General features: G+C 41.9%; 1 protein-coding gene across 6 annotated transcripts in view; it reads left to right on the forward strand.

The window, feature by feature from the left end:
• Positions 1 to 17720, forward strand: part of PTPN13 (protein tyrosine phosphatase non-receptor type 13) — a 329585-nt gene that overhangs the window by 219557 nt on the left and 92308 nt on the right. For all 6 annotated transcript variants that reach the window (XM_077275828.1, XM_077275826.1, XM_077275830.1 and 3 more), the window contains 5 exons: positions 6968 to 7150; positions 7830 to 7992; positions 9631 to 10054; positions 10886 to 10983; positions 12324 to 12380. In XM_077275828.1, the coding sequence (XP_077131943.1) occupies positions 6968 to 7150; positions 7830 to 7992; positions 9631 to 10054; positions 10886 to 10983; positions 12324 to 12380 (925 nt within the window). The remainder of the gene's footprint in view (positions 1 to 6967; positions 7151 to 7829; positions 7993 to 9630; positions 10055 to 10885; positions 10984 to 12323; positions 12381 to 17720) is intronic.

Below are 17720 nucleotides of genomic sequence, written 5' to 3' on the forward strand. Positions count from 1 at the left end.
GTGAGGAGATCAGGGTGGTGAATTAGGTCTGTTTTGCGAGGTGAAGGGCGGAATTATAGGTTCTTAGCATAAATTTGAAGTGTTTGAAGTTTTCTGGTGTGCGAGTTTTCCTCCATAAGCGTTCAGCACTTCTAGAGCATCGCTGGAGAAAAAGCTTTACAAACAGCAATATATTAAATGACAGTACTAATCTTTATTAACAAAATACAGTAAAATTGATAAAAACATGGGGGGATAACCACAAATACAGAAAAAAGAGAGGTGGGTATGGCCGGGACTGTAAACCAAATATACATACAGGTATATATGTATACCAACAAAATATACTGTATTTTTTGGACTATAAGAAGCACTTTTGTTCCCCAAAATTTTTGGGGAAAGTGGGGGGTGCGTCTTATAATCCGAATCTGTGTCCTGAGACAGCAGGAGGTTCTGTTCTCCCGCTCATTAGCCTCATGTAATATTCACTGCACCTGCTGTCCATCACCTCTGTGCTGAACCTGTGCCGAGTTGATTCACTGGGGAGCAGCGAATATTACATGTGCCTGCATCTCCCCCCACTCCCATCGTGGATATGGCCCCCGGTCACTCTTATATGCCCCCCTGCTGCTGGCAGGCACATGATAAAATAACAAACACTTAACGCACCTTCCCCTGATGGCTCCGTGCTCACAGCTCCTCGGTTGCTTCCTGTGTCTGTGCTGACATCCGATCATGTGATCGGCACAGCATAGTGATGACATCACTGTGTGCCCAGGTCACATGATCCGATGCCTGGGAAACAGGAAGCACAACCGAGGAGCTGTGAGCATGGAGCCATCAGGGAAAGGTGAGTTAAGTGTTTGTTATTTTATCATGTTCCTGCCAGCAGCACACTGGGGGAGCATGTGCCTGCCAGCAGCACAGGGGGGGCATGTGTCTGCCAGCAGTACAGGGGGGGGCATGTGCCTGCCAGCAGCACAGGAGGGCATGTGTCTGCCAGCAGCAGGGGGGTGGCATGTGCCTGCCAGCAGCAGAGGGGGGGAGCATGTGTCTGCCAGCAGCAGGGGGGTGGCATGTGTCTGCCAGCAGCACAGGGGGGCATGTGTCTGCCAGCAGCACAGGGGGGGCATGTGTCTGCCAGCAGCACAGGGGGGCATGTGTCTGCCAGCAGCACAGGGGGGGGGGCATGTGTCTGCCAGCAGCACAGGGGGGGGGCATGTGTCTGCCAGCAGCACAGGGTGGGCATGTGTCTGCCAGCAGCACAGGGGGGGGCATGTGTCTGCCAGCAGCACAGGGGGGGGGGGCATGTGTCTGCCAGCAGCACAGGGGGGGCATGTGTCTGCCAGCAGCACAAGGGGGGCATGTGTCTGCCAGCAGCACAGGGGGGCATGTGTCTGCCAGCAGCACAGGGGGGGGCATGTGTCTGCCAGCAGCACAGGGGGGGGCATGTGTCTGCCAGCAGCACAGGGGCCATATAGTGACCGGGGGGGGGGGCCTGTACCTGCCAGCAGCACAGGGGGGCATATTGTGACTGGGGGGGCATGTGCCTGCCAGCAGCACAGGGGGGCATGTCCCTGCCAGCACAGGGGGCATATAGTGACCGGGGGGGCATGTGCCTGCCAGCAGCACAGGGGGGCATGTCCCTGCCAGCACAAGGGGGCATATTGTGACCGGGGGGGCATGTGCCTGCCAGCACAGGGGGGCATATAGTGACCCGCGGGGAAGGGGGGGGGCATGTGTCTGCCAGCAGTACAGGGGGGCATATAGTGACCAGGGGGGCATGTGCCTGACAGCAGCACAGGGGGGCATGTGCCAGCACAAGGATGGGGGTTATATAGATACCATGATGAGGGACATATGATTTGTAAGACGGACACTGGCATTATAAGACAGACCCCCATTTAACATAAAACATATTTTTTTTTCTCTTTTTCTTCACCAAATTTGGGGGTGCGTCTTATAATCAGGTGCATCTTATAGTCCAAAAAATACTGTACTTGTCTTATCCTATTATGGACATGCAAAATTGGAGTTATGCTGCATCATTGTTCAATGTAGGCGAGAGCACACAAAGAAATACCCAAATTGTATAGGCAAAATTGCACTGATGTGTGGGGTGTGTGTAAATGTGCTCCCAACCACACAAAACGCAATGCATCAGCATACTGAAGTCCTCATAGTAATATCAAAGTGATAAGTGCAATAACACTAATCATCCAAATGCAGCGCACAACACATCATACATGCATAGATATACAAATAGTATAATTGCCTTGAGGAATATCCCGGGGAAGCCACCACACCCAACATGCGGTTCGCTATGAAATGCTTCGTCCAGGGGGGACATTTAACTAGTTAACAGCCACTGGTGGATCACGATTCCACACGGGCTATTGCTGGCAATTGTATAAATCAGCTGTCATGTGCCTGGAAAAATGCGGGCTCAGTGCCGGAGCCCACACCGAACAGAGGGAGTCTGACATCGGCGTACTATTACGCCCGATGTCGAAAACGAGTTGAGGCAGAAAACCCTTTTATCCACCAATCTACAAGCTGTTAGTGCAGGAGTTACCTTTACTTCCAAGAATACTAATATGACCATACACATAAGGTAAAAGTGAACCAAGCCTGACAATTAAAATGTGTGTGTGTCTGGGCTTCCATCTCAGTCTTAACAACAGATTTTGGGGGCAGAGGATGCATTGGATTGCAATATAGCTGATCCTATGTTTACATGTGAGTCATCTGCCAAAATATTTTTCCTTCCACCATTGAAATAAGCATGTATTTCATGGTAGAGGTTGAAGAAATAGCTGACATTGAAGCAAGCATTCAGCTAACAGACAGCTAACAGACAGCTCTTCTATGACCCCTATGCAGTGTATGTACAGTAGAAACCTGAAGTTTACATACACTATATAAAAAGACACAATGCGCATGTTTTTCTCAATATCTGATATGAAATCAGAATAAACCTTTCCTATGTTAGGTCAATTAAGATTACCATAATGATTAATATTTGCCAAATGCCAGATAGAGCACACAGGAGTGCTTGGCAGAGCGAATTGCGCCTGTATATGGGAGAGTAAGGAGAAATGACTGCCAGCCAATCCTTCGTTCGAACACCTAAAGTGTATAGGGGGCTTAAGGCATGTGTTGGGCAATACTCCCAACATACATATACAGTACAGACCAAAGGTTTGGACACACCTTATCATTTAAAGATTTTTCTGTATTTTCAGGAGTATAAAAATTGTACATTCACACTGAAGGCATCAAAACTATGAATTGACACATTTGGAATTATATACTTAACAATAAAGTGTGAAACAACTGAAAATATGTCTTATATTCTAGGTTTTACAAAGTAGCCACCTTTTGCTTTGATGACTGCTTTGCACACTCTTGGCATTCTCATGATGAGCTTCAAGAGGTAGTCATCGGGAATGGTTTTCACTTCACAGGTGTGCCCTGTCAGGTTTAATAAGTGGGATTTCTTGCCTTATAAATGGTGTTGGGACCATCAGTTGTGTTGTGCAGAAGTCTGGTGGATACACAGCTGATAGTCCTACTGAATAGACTGTTAGAATTTGTATTATAGCAAGAAAAAAGCAGCTAAGTAAAGAAAAACGAGTGGCCATCATTACTTAAAGAAATGAAGGTCAATCAGTCCAAAAAATTGTGAAAACTTTAAAGTGTTCCCAAAGTGCATTGGCAAAAACCATCAAGTGCCACAAAGAAGCTGGCTCACATGAGGACCGCCCCAGGAGAGGAAGACCAAGAGTCACCTCTGCTTCTGAGGATAAGTTTATCCGAGTCACCAGCCTCAGAAATCGCAGGTTAACAGCAGCTCAGATTAGAGACCAGGTCAATGCCACACAGAGTTCTAGCAGCAGACACATCTCTACAACAACTGTTAAGAGGAGACTTTGTTCAGCAGGCCTTCATGGTAAAATAGCTGCTAAGAAACCACTGCTAAGGACAGGCAACAAGCAGGAGAGACTTGTTTGGGCTAAAGAACACAAGGAATGGACATTAGACCAGTGGAAATCTGTGCTTTGGTCTGATGAGTCCAAATTTGAGATCTTTGGTTCCAACCACCGTGTCTTTGTGCGATGCAGAAAAGGTGAACGGATGGACTCTACATGCCTGGTTCCCACTGTGAAGCATGGAGGAGGAGGTGTGATGGTGTGGGGGTGCTTTGCTGGTGACACTGTTGGAGATTTATTCAAAATTGAAGGCATACTGAACCAGCATGGCTACCACAGCATCTTGCAGCGGCATGCTATTCCATCCGGTTTGCATTTAGTTGGACCATCATTTATTTTTCAACAGGACAATGACCCCAAACACACCTCCAGGCTGTGTAAGGGATATTTGACCAAGAAGGAGAGTGATGGAGTGCTACGCCAGATGACCTGGCCTCCACAATCACCAGACCTGAACCTAATCGACATGGTTTGGAGTGAGCTGGACCGCAGAGTGAAGGCAAAAGGGCCAACAAGTGCTAAGCATCTCTGGGAACTCCTTCAAGATTGTTGGAAGACCATTTCCGGTGACTACCTCTTGAAGCTCATCAAGAGAATGCCAAGAGTGTGCAAAGCAGTCATCAAAACAAAAGGTGGCTACTTTAAAGAACCTAGAATATAAGACATCATTTCAGTTGTTTCACACTTTTTTGTTAAGTATATAATGCACATGTGTTAATTCATAGTTTTGATGCCTTCAGTGTGAATGTACAATTTTCATAGTCATGAAAATACAGAAAAACCTTTAAATGAGAAGGTGTGTCCAAACTTTTGGTCTTTACTGTGGGTCTGGTGGAAGTTTAAGATGTGATGTGAGCAGAGCCTAGTACTTCATTTTTTGCTCTAAGAATTTATTATAAATGATCCTGTCTTTTCTCTTGCAAAGTGGATCGGTAGTATAAATGAGTCCCTAAGAATTATGTGTGCTATCATCCTGGAGTCCACAAAAAGAGTTACACACTATGGTGCTTCCTCACTCAATTTAATGTTCGATTATGCGCATTCATCGTACACAACCATGTGTTTCATGCAGCAATACCCCATGAAAATCCATAAGATGCATGCAAAAAGTTTTTTGTTTGTCTGATAAATTAATTATTTCTAGATATGCTGCACGCACTGAGATGACAGTTATAATTTTAAATTTTCTTTTTCTACCAAATATGTTTACTGTGTAACTGTTATGGATAAACGTGTTCTATATATGCAGTATGTTCATGTAAATGATCAGAGAAGTTTCACATGATGCATCATATTCTTGTTTTTATATATATATAGTCCCTGTATGGAATTTAATATTTAAGCTTTGATTTGTATTCTACTGTAGCATGGCCAATTTTCCTCTCTAATTTACTTTACTAGATCATGCCTGAATTAAAAAAGAATCCAGCCATCTCACACTCCAGCTATGTCGTTCATATAAATGCCTGACTTTAATTGTCCCATTTGTCTGTCTGTCTAGTATTCTGTGCCTTGTAACCTTTATTTTGGAAGAAAATGCACACACCCACATGCTTAGCCATTGCTGGGCTTTTATAAATACTGAAGAATTTTTTTTTGTGTGTGTGTATCTCGATCCAGAAAAATACAATCACATCTTTATCAATAATTCATTAAATTTCATATCAAAGTGGTAAGCTGAATATAACAACTAGCAATGTATTTTGAATGCTACATGTGTCCTTCTTATCAATAACAAGGTGACGGACACATGTTGCTTTGAAATAGGTTGGTATTTGTTATATGATGCTTTACCATTTGGATATAGATTTTAATGAATTATCAATAAAGAAGTGATTTTGTCTTTTTGGAAGAAGCTAGACTATCTATTTCTGTCTATCTATCCCTTATCTATCTGGGCCCACTCTCCATAATTTTCCACCCATGTTCACACACGCATTAACTTGAAGATTCCCATTATTTACACATACATACCCACATAAAATATGGACATCTTAACGCATTATACAGGCATTAACTCATTATGCAAACATATATCTAGCACTCCCATGCACATAAGCATATGTAAGATATGGATACACACATGACTTTGAAATGTGTGACTATAAGGCCTTAATAACGTATCGGCAGATCCTATCTGCCCCCAACCACATATCTAATAAATAAAAACACCACACTTGATGATGTTGGATATAATTAATTTTATTGAATAAACATATTAAACAATAATAATTCCTTATCAATATGACCACCAGAAAGGAGTGGGGGATTGATGATTTCAAAACCATTCCTAAAACCACAGTGAAATAGCTGCTCCACACCAGCCCCCAGTCACACCACCCTGGCTCGGATTCCCCAGCTGAATGTTGCCCATACCCAAATGTTCCGCTGAGACCTAGACCGGAGGATCCCGCTTACAATTCTGTAAGAACCTTGAAACCGATGGGAGTCGCCCATCCCTGCTCTGGGCTCCCTCGGCCTTCAGTGCAACCAACCTTCTTCAAAACCCCCCTCCTTTTATGCCAACCACTGTGACAGATTACAAAAAATCGCTAAATAATATTCAAGTAATTGATCTAAAAAAAGGCGGGTGGGCAGTTTGTTCTGGGTACAAAGGCCACCACAGAAGATAATCGTCCACTAAAGGCAATCCCTCAAATACCCTTTACTGAAGATCAAAGCAATCAGGTAAGCCCCATGCCCCTGGATTTCCCGATCACCCTCCCCTTAACATTCCCGCTCCATAAACATTATACCCCATTTACCCCTTGGCACACAGAACTCAGGCCTAGCAAACATCCTTAGTCATGAAGCCCTCCCTTGGAAGTACATTCTGGGCCCTTGCTTTACATATGGTTGTACAGATGATACTACATCGTAAACTCATATTATGTACAATGGTGCACATTTCACGCTTGGCATATTTTCCTCTGATCTCTATCTTAATCACTATTGTTCAGCATTAACAGCATAGCTTGTCTTCATTATTTTGGTAGGTGTGCCAGAGACTTCAGGAGTATGGTGTACATTTTCATAGAGTGTTTCCTGAGAAAAAGTCCCAGACTGGCATCCTTCTTGGCGTCAGTCCTAAGGGAGTGCTCATCTTTGAGGTCCGCAATGGAACACGGACTCCAGTTCTGCGATTCCCGTGGAGAGAAACCAAGAAGATTTCATTTACTGTAAGTGTGATATCTCCTGTGCCAGCATTGGACATGTATGATATCTACTCTCTTCTGGCCCACAGTAACAATATACAGTTCCTCTACTCTTACTGCTCTTTATTTTTTGATGCAATGGTAATGAGTGATTATTAGTTGATTTCTCATAAAAAGAACCCTTAGTGCATACTAAAGATGTAAAAACCGTTTTAAGCATCTGACCTACTAACTGAGATCTCACATCTTGAAGCTACAGGCCCAAAGCCTGAGGCTGCACCTCTTAAATCTATACATGTCTCCATGCACTGAGCAGGAAATGTCATCAGAAACCTTCACAGCTGTTCTGCTTGAGGGTTTGGCTTATTCTAAAATATGGAACACAGTCAATGAAAGTTAGGCCTCACACATACACATTAGACATTCAGCCGACAGCTATCTGTTTTATTATTTTACTGCTTATTATAGAAATTCCCTATTGAAACTTTGCTAGGCAGAAATTCTATATAATATGTAACAATTTTGACAACACTTGTCTTGACATTTTTCATTGTTTCATCTTTTTTTTTCAAGATTGTGAAGTAAACAGGGAACAGAAATGAGGCATGCTGAGATCTCAGACTTACTGTGTTAAACCAGACATATGTAAGCTATTAATACCATATTGAATTGTATTTTCTTCTTCTTTTTTTTTTGGCTTCAGAAGAAAAAAATAAGTTTGCAAAACACATCAGATGGAATCAAACATGTTTTCCAAACGGACAGCAGTAAGACGTGCCAGTATCTCCTACACCTCTGCTCTTCTCAGCACAAGTTCCAGCTACAGATGAGAGCCAGACAGAACAGTCAGGAGACACAAGACATTGGTAATGTTAATACTGCCTTTCCCTATTGCATCTGGTTAGCCCTTTACCCTCATGATTAAAAAGGAAATCACATTTTTAGCTTACATTTGGGACAAAGGTTCGCCTTCAGTCCATGTGACTTCAGGCTGGTGAATACTGACAGTGTGCTGTGCGCTCTCTGTCACGATTCCCTCACACCGTCGATGTGATGGGGAGATCATGTTTGCATATTTACGGACACATGCCGAAGAATCTCATAAGCCGAATGTATCTAGTTGGCACATGACTGCAGGTATGCAAATCTCATGCGGTCACTCGCATCATCATTACCAAGAAATCATGGCAGTGTGTGCACCGCATGCTGTCAAGACTCAACAACCTTCAGTCACTTAGAGTGACTGCAGACTTTTGTCCCAAGGCTGGACAACCCTTTTATTGCGCCACTCAAGCATTTTTTTTATATCCCTTCGTTAGAGATGTGAATGTAATGCATGTAGTCTCATACTCACCAGTGGCCATCTTCTTTTTTCCTCCACGCTCCGAAACCACAGCACAGCAGTTGAGACCTGCCAAGTCACACAGTGGTTGCTCAGTGAAGCGGAGCTCAGTTTGTTTTTAATATTTTCAATGTAATTCTATGGAGATTCAGAACCAAAGTAGCCTCGTTCTGTTGCCCATAGACTGGTATAGAAAAGTGACTTCTGGAACACTGCGATCCGGCCGCTTCCAAAAGCCGATATGTGCTGCTGGAGCGACTATACTGGGGCTCAAAACAGATGATGACGTTCACCAGTGAGTATGAAAATACATGCATTACCCTAACATATGTGATCCCTAACAAATCGGTCGAACAAAAAGGCCATGGTGCTTACATAAAGGATTACTTTTTTTTTACTGTTTGATATTCAGCCATAGCCACTGTAACCTGGCCCCTGCTTTGGCCTTAACTACAACATATCCAGGCATTTCTTTACCTGTCCCAGTTTTAGGGACAGCTGTGTGACCGCTCACACATGGATTTTAATCAGCTTTACTGTAATCTTGTAAAGTAAATCTGTCCACCTATGCTGTGATATATTCCACTGCATAGCTAGGCCTGTTTTGTATGTGAGTCTCATTGAGGTGCAATGGCAGCCATATTCGTTGTCACACAGAATCAGCTTCCGTATGTGTATAAAAATTAATACATATAATTTTTTACGACTTGACCTAAACCTAAAACTGTTGTTTTACAAAGTTCTCTTTTTTTAATAACTAGCCCTGCCGTCAGCTGAGCACTGCAGATCCATCTTCTGTAAGCCTGAGTGATCAGCTGTTACTTAATGGAAGCTCCATATGGTCAGACATGTCCTTTAGTGCTGCCAATGGGAAAAAAAGTAGCATTGCATACCATTTGTGGAAAAAAAATAGGCGACTAATGCATGGATGGGTCAGTCTGTCAGCACAGGCCTAATATCTCACTGTTTTGGCTTACAGTGGGAGGTCCCAGTCAGCGGCCCCTCTCTCTGTGTCCTTTATGCAAATATAAATATGTGTGCCAGGCCTCTTCTCATGAGACAGACCCAGCATATAGAACAATTTGTATTTATTCGTTTTAATTTCTTTATTTTAGGAGAACATTGGTTTAAAATGTGACTCTTAATCTCATTTTTTTTTTAGAGAGAACTTCCCTGTGGAGTTTGAACATCCAGGCCGAATCACTCCGTGGACTTGGCATAGCAAGGGCCATCAGTACAACTAGCCTGGCAAGCAGTACCTTGAATAGGATGGCCATACGACCCGTGTCTATCCAGCCAGATCTTCTGAAGAGACTGTCTTGCTCTGATTTATCAGCTCTACAAACACATATTGGAAATGGCGCAAAGGACAGACAGAATAAGAACCCCTGGGAAGAGCGGCCTAGGGTTATCAGCAAATCTTATCATGACCTCAGTCAGGTGGCTCAGTCTCCACAAAGACGGATGCTTAGTACTAGGATGGACAGTCCCCCTAACACACTGGAAGAACTGATGAGCCGGGCATCGTTTCATTACATGGGAAAGTCTGATACGGAGTCAGTGACTGGATATGGAAAACTTAACGAGTATGTTCAATTTACTCTTTATTTATTTCTTTTGTAATGGTGGAAACCTAACAGACTAGAGGAAAGTCAGCAGAAGATAAACATGCTCACAGTGTTACCAGTCTGCATGTTCCTACAAAACTTGTAGGAAGACTCAAGTTCATCATCTCCTCATGTCATCCATTTTTAGCTGATAGAGTTAGGGGTGCAGGGTGTCGGTAAGGCTAGGGCTACATGTATCGCATGAGACGATGTCTCATTGCGACATCACAAGGAATGATTGTCAGTGTTGTCACATTGCAACCTACTTTGCTGTGTGACAACAGCTTTCAAAAGTCTCAAATATTTTGCCCAAGAGGGAGTTGGGCAAAAAGTTTGCTACTTTTGTCATTTTTACACCAATTTGAATCAGCTTCGCCATAATGGGTAGAGATGAAGAAGAGCAAGATGGGGCAGGTGTATGGCTACAGCGGTGTTTTGTACCGCACATATCAGTCCACGACTACAGTAGCATTCAGCAAAGGTGCTGAATTCATTAAGTGGTGTGATGTGCCTCTTAATGAATTTGGTGCCTTTTACTCCCGGACGAGCGTGCACTACTCCAGTCTTGACAAATCGTCCTCAGTGCGTTTGGCATCACTGCCCCTGACGTCTATCCAGCTACAGTTGTATAGTATACATTTATGCACGATCATAAACTAGAAACTCTGAGTTTTTTCATCTCTTTATTAAACTACATGTAATTAGTGAGATGCCCAAAAAAGACAAAGGTATTCTAGGCCTGATGCCGTTATTAAAGTACAATTTTTGTATTTGTAGCATAGTAACATTTTGCCCCTTTGTTTTATTTAGGTCAAAATCATTCTCTGGAATTAATAGGAGCCTTGATTTGCGGAAACCTGACTCCGACTCGTCATCTGTGGATGATAGTGCTCAGGCCTATGTTGTAGGTCAGTATATGAGAGCGGTTAATAGGTTAGAAGTAGAGTGCATTCCTTTTTCTACATTTAATTTTTTGATAAAGGCTGGTTGTGCTATGCTCAGTCAATATCAGTAAAATGAATGCATAGAGAACATGATTTTCTCGTGCCTGGAGCCCTGAAAGCAGGAGTGGAGGATAAATATATTTGAGACTTACAGGGTCTTCAATTTTTCATCATCTTTAGTTTTAATATTCAAGGCGTCCATTTCAAATAACTATCTCATGCATTAGGGTTTGGAAAAATTATACCTGTTTTATGCATTGAAGAGTTTGTTTTAAATGACCATATTGTTTTTTGAGGTTCTACACATTGCACCTTTTACTTAAAGTGAATGTGTCATCATCACAATGTTTAGCAATGTTTTTTCCATATGACAGTCTGTATTTAAAAAAAGAAAATAAAAAATCTTACAATTTTCTTACTGGCAACTAAGGGTATTTTAGACTCATACTTGCTGTTCCTTCAGGAAAACCACATGTATATTAGCAGCTATAGACTGACTTAGATCCTATCTTTTATATTGAAGCATCCAATGAGCGTGAGCAAATGTCATTGTAAAGGGATGTGCTGCAGGGGGAGATGAGACATCACCTATTGTGATTAGTGAATTCTGTTGTTACAATTTATTGTAATCCTCTCTATGATGATAACGAGTCTTCTGAAAACTTTTCCTGAAGGAATGTTCAATAACCCTGGTGGCCAGTGGGAAAATCTTAATATTTAAATTATTTTTAATACAGATTGTGATGTCTAAAAAAAACATTGCCAAACATTTAAAAAAAATGTATGGATGGATATGCATGGACATGCGCTGCGTACAAAGCGCTGCTGGCTATTGAATGGAGGTGATTCCGCATGTGTTCATTGAACCGCGTGGATTCATAAAGAATACATTCTACAAGTGAAATTTATCCTACGGAGGCTCTCATCTCTGTGAGATAAATTGACATGCTGTGGTCTGAAAAGATGTGTCACTTGTCCATCTCCATGGGTGACCCGCAAACGTCTGTGCGCGCAAAGTGGGCATGGGAGGTCTTGACATCCCATCCGTTATGCTGTAAGATCTGGATGCTGCTTCCAACGCGCAGCGTTTACTGATCGTGTGCACATACGTACATACGCTAATACAAAACCCTGATTTAAACTTTAGGCCATTTTCTGTTGGCACATTCCCTTTACACTTTTCAGTAGATAGAGATCATAATTAGGTTTTCATTACTCTCATGATTATTTTCTAGTTTGTTCATTCATTCATGTGGTGTGATTTACTGCTTACTGTTTGATGACTGTTATATTCTCTGTTACAGGTGTCAGTATGCATAGTCTCAGCAATCCTTCCTCACCAAATCTTTATAAAGGAAATGGTATGTGATTCATACATCTTTGGATGTTTTCTTGGGTGGTAGCGCATATATCACTTTAGGGGACAGGAACGTGTCAGATTTAGGTTACGTTTTTGAGAGGCTTACAACATATTCCTCGGCTCGGACCCATTCTACACCTGGTGCTTGGCTGCACCCTCTATGTGATCTAGTATGTAATACCTGTTGCACAATAATCAGACTGCTGGTGACTTTTGATGCAGACAAGAACAATAGGCGTAAGCACAAGCTGAAACTTGACACAGACTTAGTAACATCTTCCCAAGAACTACAAAACATTCCTGCACCTAATATGGATTATGTAAAACAGATTGAATGTGAAATAAATCAGCGGCAGGTAATAGCTAGAACCAGATGATATTACAACATAATCTCAGTCCATTAGGACATATTACATTTTAGATGGGAAAACTTTCAAAAACAATTATACAGCCATTATAATATGGATTTTCAAAGTAAAAGTGTGTTCTGTTCAATCTGGAGACAGATCTGCTTTAGGGTAAGTTCACACAGGGCGTTCTTGCTGCTTTTTTATGATCATTTTCAGCTGCTTTTTACAATACCAGCAAAGCCTATGAGATTTCAGAAATCTCATGCACACATATTGGGTTTTTGTTTGATCAGTATTTTGTGCTTTGCTGCGTTTTTTGGACATAGAGCATGTCACTTTTTTCAGCGTTTTTGCTGTGTTTTTTCACCCATTGACTTGAATGGGTGTTGAAAAAACGCAGCAAAAACGCAAGTATCATTATTTGCTGCGTTTTTGCTGCTGAAAAGCCAAGGACATTAGCATGGACAAAGAGAAAAAAAAAACGCGCCAAATACGCAACCAAAAATGCACCTAAACCTGTGTTTTTGACAGCGCTTCTTTCCTGCCAAGAAGATCAGGTTTTGCTGCAGAAAAAAAAGGGAAAACGCCCTGTGTGAACTTACCCTTAAGATGCGGTTCCTATGAGCTATGTGCAGTCCCCACTGCTGATCTATGTCGCACAGGGAATGAGGGTTCCTAGTCCCCACTACCAGGATGGAGGTGACAGCTCATGTTCTCTGTACCACTATAATTATTTTACCCAACAATACTGTCATGAGTATCCCTTAAAGTGAACCGGACAGCTGATACATGCTGCCTGATCCACTGTCATTCAACAGCAGTGGGCTGGCAGAAGCTGTCAAGGACCTACTGTCCAGCTAGTCTCCCTATCGCTTTCTTCTCTGAAACACCGCAGCTTCTGTGAGTTAAACATATGTGACTGAAGACACATAGCCATTGTCTGATACATGCTGCCCTTGGATCGGGCAGCATGTGTCAGCTGTCAGGCTCTGTTTAAAGAATGACTGGACATAAAGCCTCACTGCCAGACAATTAGCTTCCAGTTTGGTTTTTTATTATATTGACAAAAATAAATAAGTAAAAAAAACTATGGTAAATCAAATACACTGTACACTAGCATTTACCTGACCCTAGATTTCACCTGTTGGCTTCTTCCTGGGGCAAGTTCATGAGATCATGTCCTCTGTGTAGTGATCTGATCAGTATATAGGATAAAAAATACATACACAAGTTCCTGTATCTAACCTAATACAATGAAGGACAACAGTACATGTGCAGCAAGCATCTTTCTGTAAGCAAATGGACACTGAATATATTGTGTGGGCCCCTGATTCATCAAGGCCTGCATTTGGAACTCTCATATTGTAGTAAGATGAATAAACATAGGTCTGGAAAAGTGCCGATGATGAGATGATGGGAAAGCATATACATATACTGATGTATGCAGCTTTTTTTCACCAGAATTTTTGACTATTCTACACCCTCTTGCCAAACATATACCTTTTTATGTTTTTTTCTATGGACAACATGGCTAAGAATGAAGGACAGATACATTTTACAGACAAACAAGGTGGCCTAAGGTAAAGTTTCTCCTTAAAGGGGTTGTCCCACAAACAAAGTTTATTTTAATCACTAAATTTTGTAATAAAAATGAAGTTCAACAATTGGATGTGTTTAAAACAAAATGTTTCTATGCTAAGATAATCTTATAAATGTGCCCGTTATGTACTGAGTAATGGCTGTGTCTGACCTTGCAGACACAGCCATTACACAGTACACAGCAGGGGCACATTTATGAAATTATCGCAGCACAGGAATATTTTTTATCGCATCCATCCACATCACAGTGTAGAACTTTATTTTTATTCCAAGATCTAGTGTTTTAAATGTACCATACTTTGATCGTGGGAAATAAAAACACATGTGACCTATAATGACAGATAAGGATGACAAAGAACCAAAATTCCCAAGTGACAGGTAGTAAGTATCAGACTATAAATACAGAAGGTATGAGTCCAATCATGGAGGGGCATAGCTATTCAGTTAATCTAAAGTACAGCATAGGTGATGAGTTGTAGAATTGCATACAGATGCTTGTCATAATGACCCAATAAATAACACATTAGCCCAAAGCTGTGTAAAGTATAACTTGCCTATAGCAGATATTGCACCTTACCCATAGTGGACAGAGATGGTGGTCACAGGGATATAAAATGAACCCAAACTCGTGTTTCGCGAATAATGTATTCACCTTCCTCGGGGGGAGAATGAATAGGACCTTTAATTACTCTTTAACCACCAGGACCTTTGATCACATGGTCTCGATAGACCAGTAGCAGCCGATTACGTCGGCGCATGCACATCCCATCATGCGTGCCTGCCACGTCACGCACAGCAATCAAGGGGGACCACGCATGGCCGGGAGACAAGAACACATTGCCAAGTCTCCTGAGCATGCGCAAGCACCCATATAGATGCCGGGAGCAGCGCGACGGCTCAGACAGGCGGGACGCAGGCACGCACACCACTGATTGTTACATAGTGGAAACTCAAACATATGGACACATTAGCTATGCACATAGCAACCAACAAGGATACCTGCAGCCCTATTATACCCAATGAAAAGTACAAGCAGCACATAACATCTTAAGAAAAAACCCATCAGTAAGAAGTATTACTGCACGGATTTTGACTGCATGGTGAATTGTGTTCATATGTTCACATGTTGTTAGTTGTTGATGGATAAAACAAGACTGGTCACGATGTAAACGCTGAATGAAGCAACAAACCAACTGTGAAAGGATAATACAAATGACAAGAGAAATAAAGGAGTTAAAAATAATACAGCAAAAAAATAAAAAAATACCGTTAAGAGTATACAGTATATTAAAGAAACTGTCAATATTTGCTCAATATTTCACCTCAGTATTTGTAAGCCAAAACCAGGAGTGGGTGATAAATGCAGAAGTGGTGATGTGTTTCTATTATACTTTTCCTCTGATTGTTCCACTCCTGGTTTTGGCTACAAATACTGATAGTGTGACCATACCCTAATAGAAGAGAGCAGGGTCTCTGGTGCCACCTAAAGCAGGTAGCAATCCCAAAAGTTAATTTTACGCTTTTACGACCAGCTCTGAACCCACATCTTTTCAGACACATGACAGCTGTTATGTGCCCCTAACAGCCGCAGGTGGGATTGCGATCCATCGCCAGCTGTTAACAAGTTAAATGCCGCTGTCAATCTCTGAAGCGGGGCACTAACCACACCCATCATCACGCATCTCATGTTCACGGGGCACCGATGGGCCTGCAGGAGACCCCTGTGCTTATCATTGCAAATCTACTATGAGCGCTGCCCTGTGTCCAGCGTTCATAGCAGATGATCATTTCATCATCAGGAGCCCTGCTATGTGTAGCACAAGTGATCAGAAGATGACAGCTTCAAGTCTGCTTAGAAGAGTATTGAAGCAAAAAAGTTAAAGGGAATATGTCACCTACTTTTTCATATATAAGCTTTTGCCACCGCCATTAGGGGCTTATCTACAGTATTCTGTAATGCTGTAGATAAGCCCCTGATGTCACGTGAAAGATAAGAAAAACAAGTTAGATTATACTCACCCAGGGGTGGTCCGGTCCGATATGCGTCGCGGTCCGAGTCCGGCGCCTCCCATCTTCATGCGATGACATCCTCTTCTTTGCTTCCTGTCGTGGCTCCCGCACAGGCAAACTTTATCTGCCCTGTTGAGGGCAGAGTAAAGTACTGCATTGCACAGGCGCTGGGCTTCTTGGACCTTGGATCTTGGAGCCGCGACATGAAGCAAGGAAGAGGAAGTCCTGAAGATGGGAGGCGCCGGACCCGGACCGCGACACCCATCGGACCCGGACCGCCCCTGGGTGAATATAATTCTTATCTTTCAGGTTACATCGGGGGCGTATTTACAGCATTCTGTAATGCTGTAGATAAGCCCCCTAATGGCGGTGGCCAAAGCTTATTTAAGAAAAAGTAGGTGGCAGATTCCCTTTAAAAAAAATACTAAAAATAAGAAAGTTAAAATCACCCCCCTTTTGCCCCATTCAAAATAAAACAATAAAAAAATACACGTTTGGTATCGCCGCATTCAGAAACACCGATCTATCAAGATATAAAAGATTTAATCCAATCAGTAAATGGTGTAATGAGAAGAAAAATCAAACCACCAAAATTACTTTTTTTTTGTATCTGCAATACTGCAATAAAATGCAATAACAGGTGATCAAAACATTGAATCTACGCAAAATGGTATCAGTAAAAACATCAGCACAGCACACACAAGAATGAGTCATCACCCAGCCCCAGATCATGAAAAATGGAGACACTATGGGTCTCGGAAAATGGTGACTTTTTTTCACCACTTAAATAAAAAAGAAACTATACATATTTGGTATCTGCAAAGTCATAATGACCTGGAGAATGATAATGGCAGGTAAGTTTTAGCATTTAGTACACATGGTATTAAAAAACAAAAAACAATTGTGGAATTGCACTTTTTTGCAATTTCACAGCACTTGGAATTTTATTTCCCATTTTCCAGTACACTACATGGTAAAATTAATGGTGTTTAAAAATACAACTCATCACTGCAAAGGAAGAGATATATTGGCTTGGCCTTGGTAGAGAGACCTTTGAGGACAAAGTAGAAAATCAAAAATCCATGATAAATATTTTAAGAGAAAAACATGTGCATCTATTTTATACTAAAAACATTCGACGAAATTCCTCAATTTTCTGGACAATCTGTTCTTTTTGGACAGTTGGTATCCCTCATCCCACACCTGCTTGGCTGTGAATTTACTGTACAGAAAAGTACTTATATTTTTCATTTGGATGGAGCCAATATGTTCTGCACATGTTTTACCCCTATACGTAATTTATGCTAATGATGGGCATTGCTGATTTTTTTTTTTTCTTTCTTTCTAAACAAACTTCAATGTGAAATTCTTAAACTGCAGAC

The sequence above is a fragment of the Ranitomeya variabilis genome, chromosome 1 (assembly GCF_051348905.1).
Source record: "Ranitomeya variabilis isolate aRanVar5 chromosome 1, aRanVar5.hap1, whole genome shotgun sequence".
Classification (NCBI taxonomy): domain Eukaryota; kingdom Metazoa; phylum Chordata; class Amphibia; order Anura; family Dendrobatidae; genus Ranitomeya; species Ranitomeya variabilis.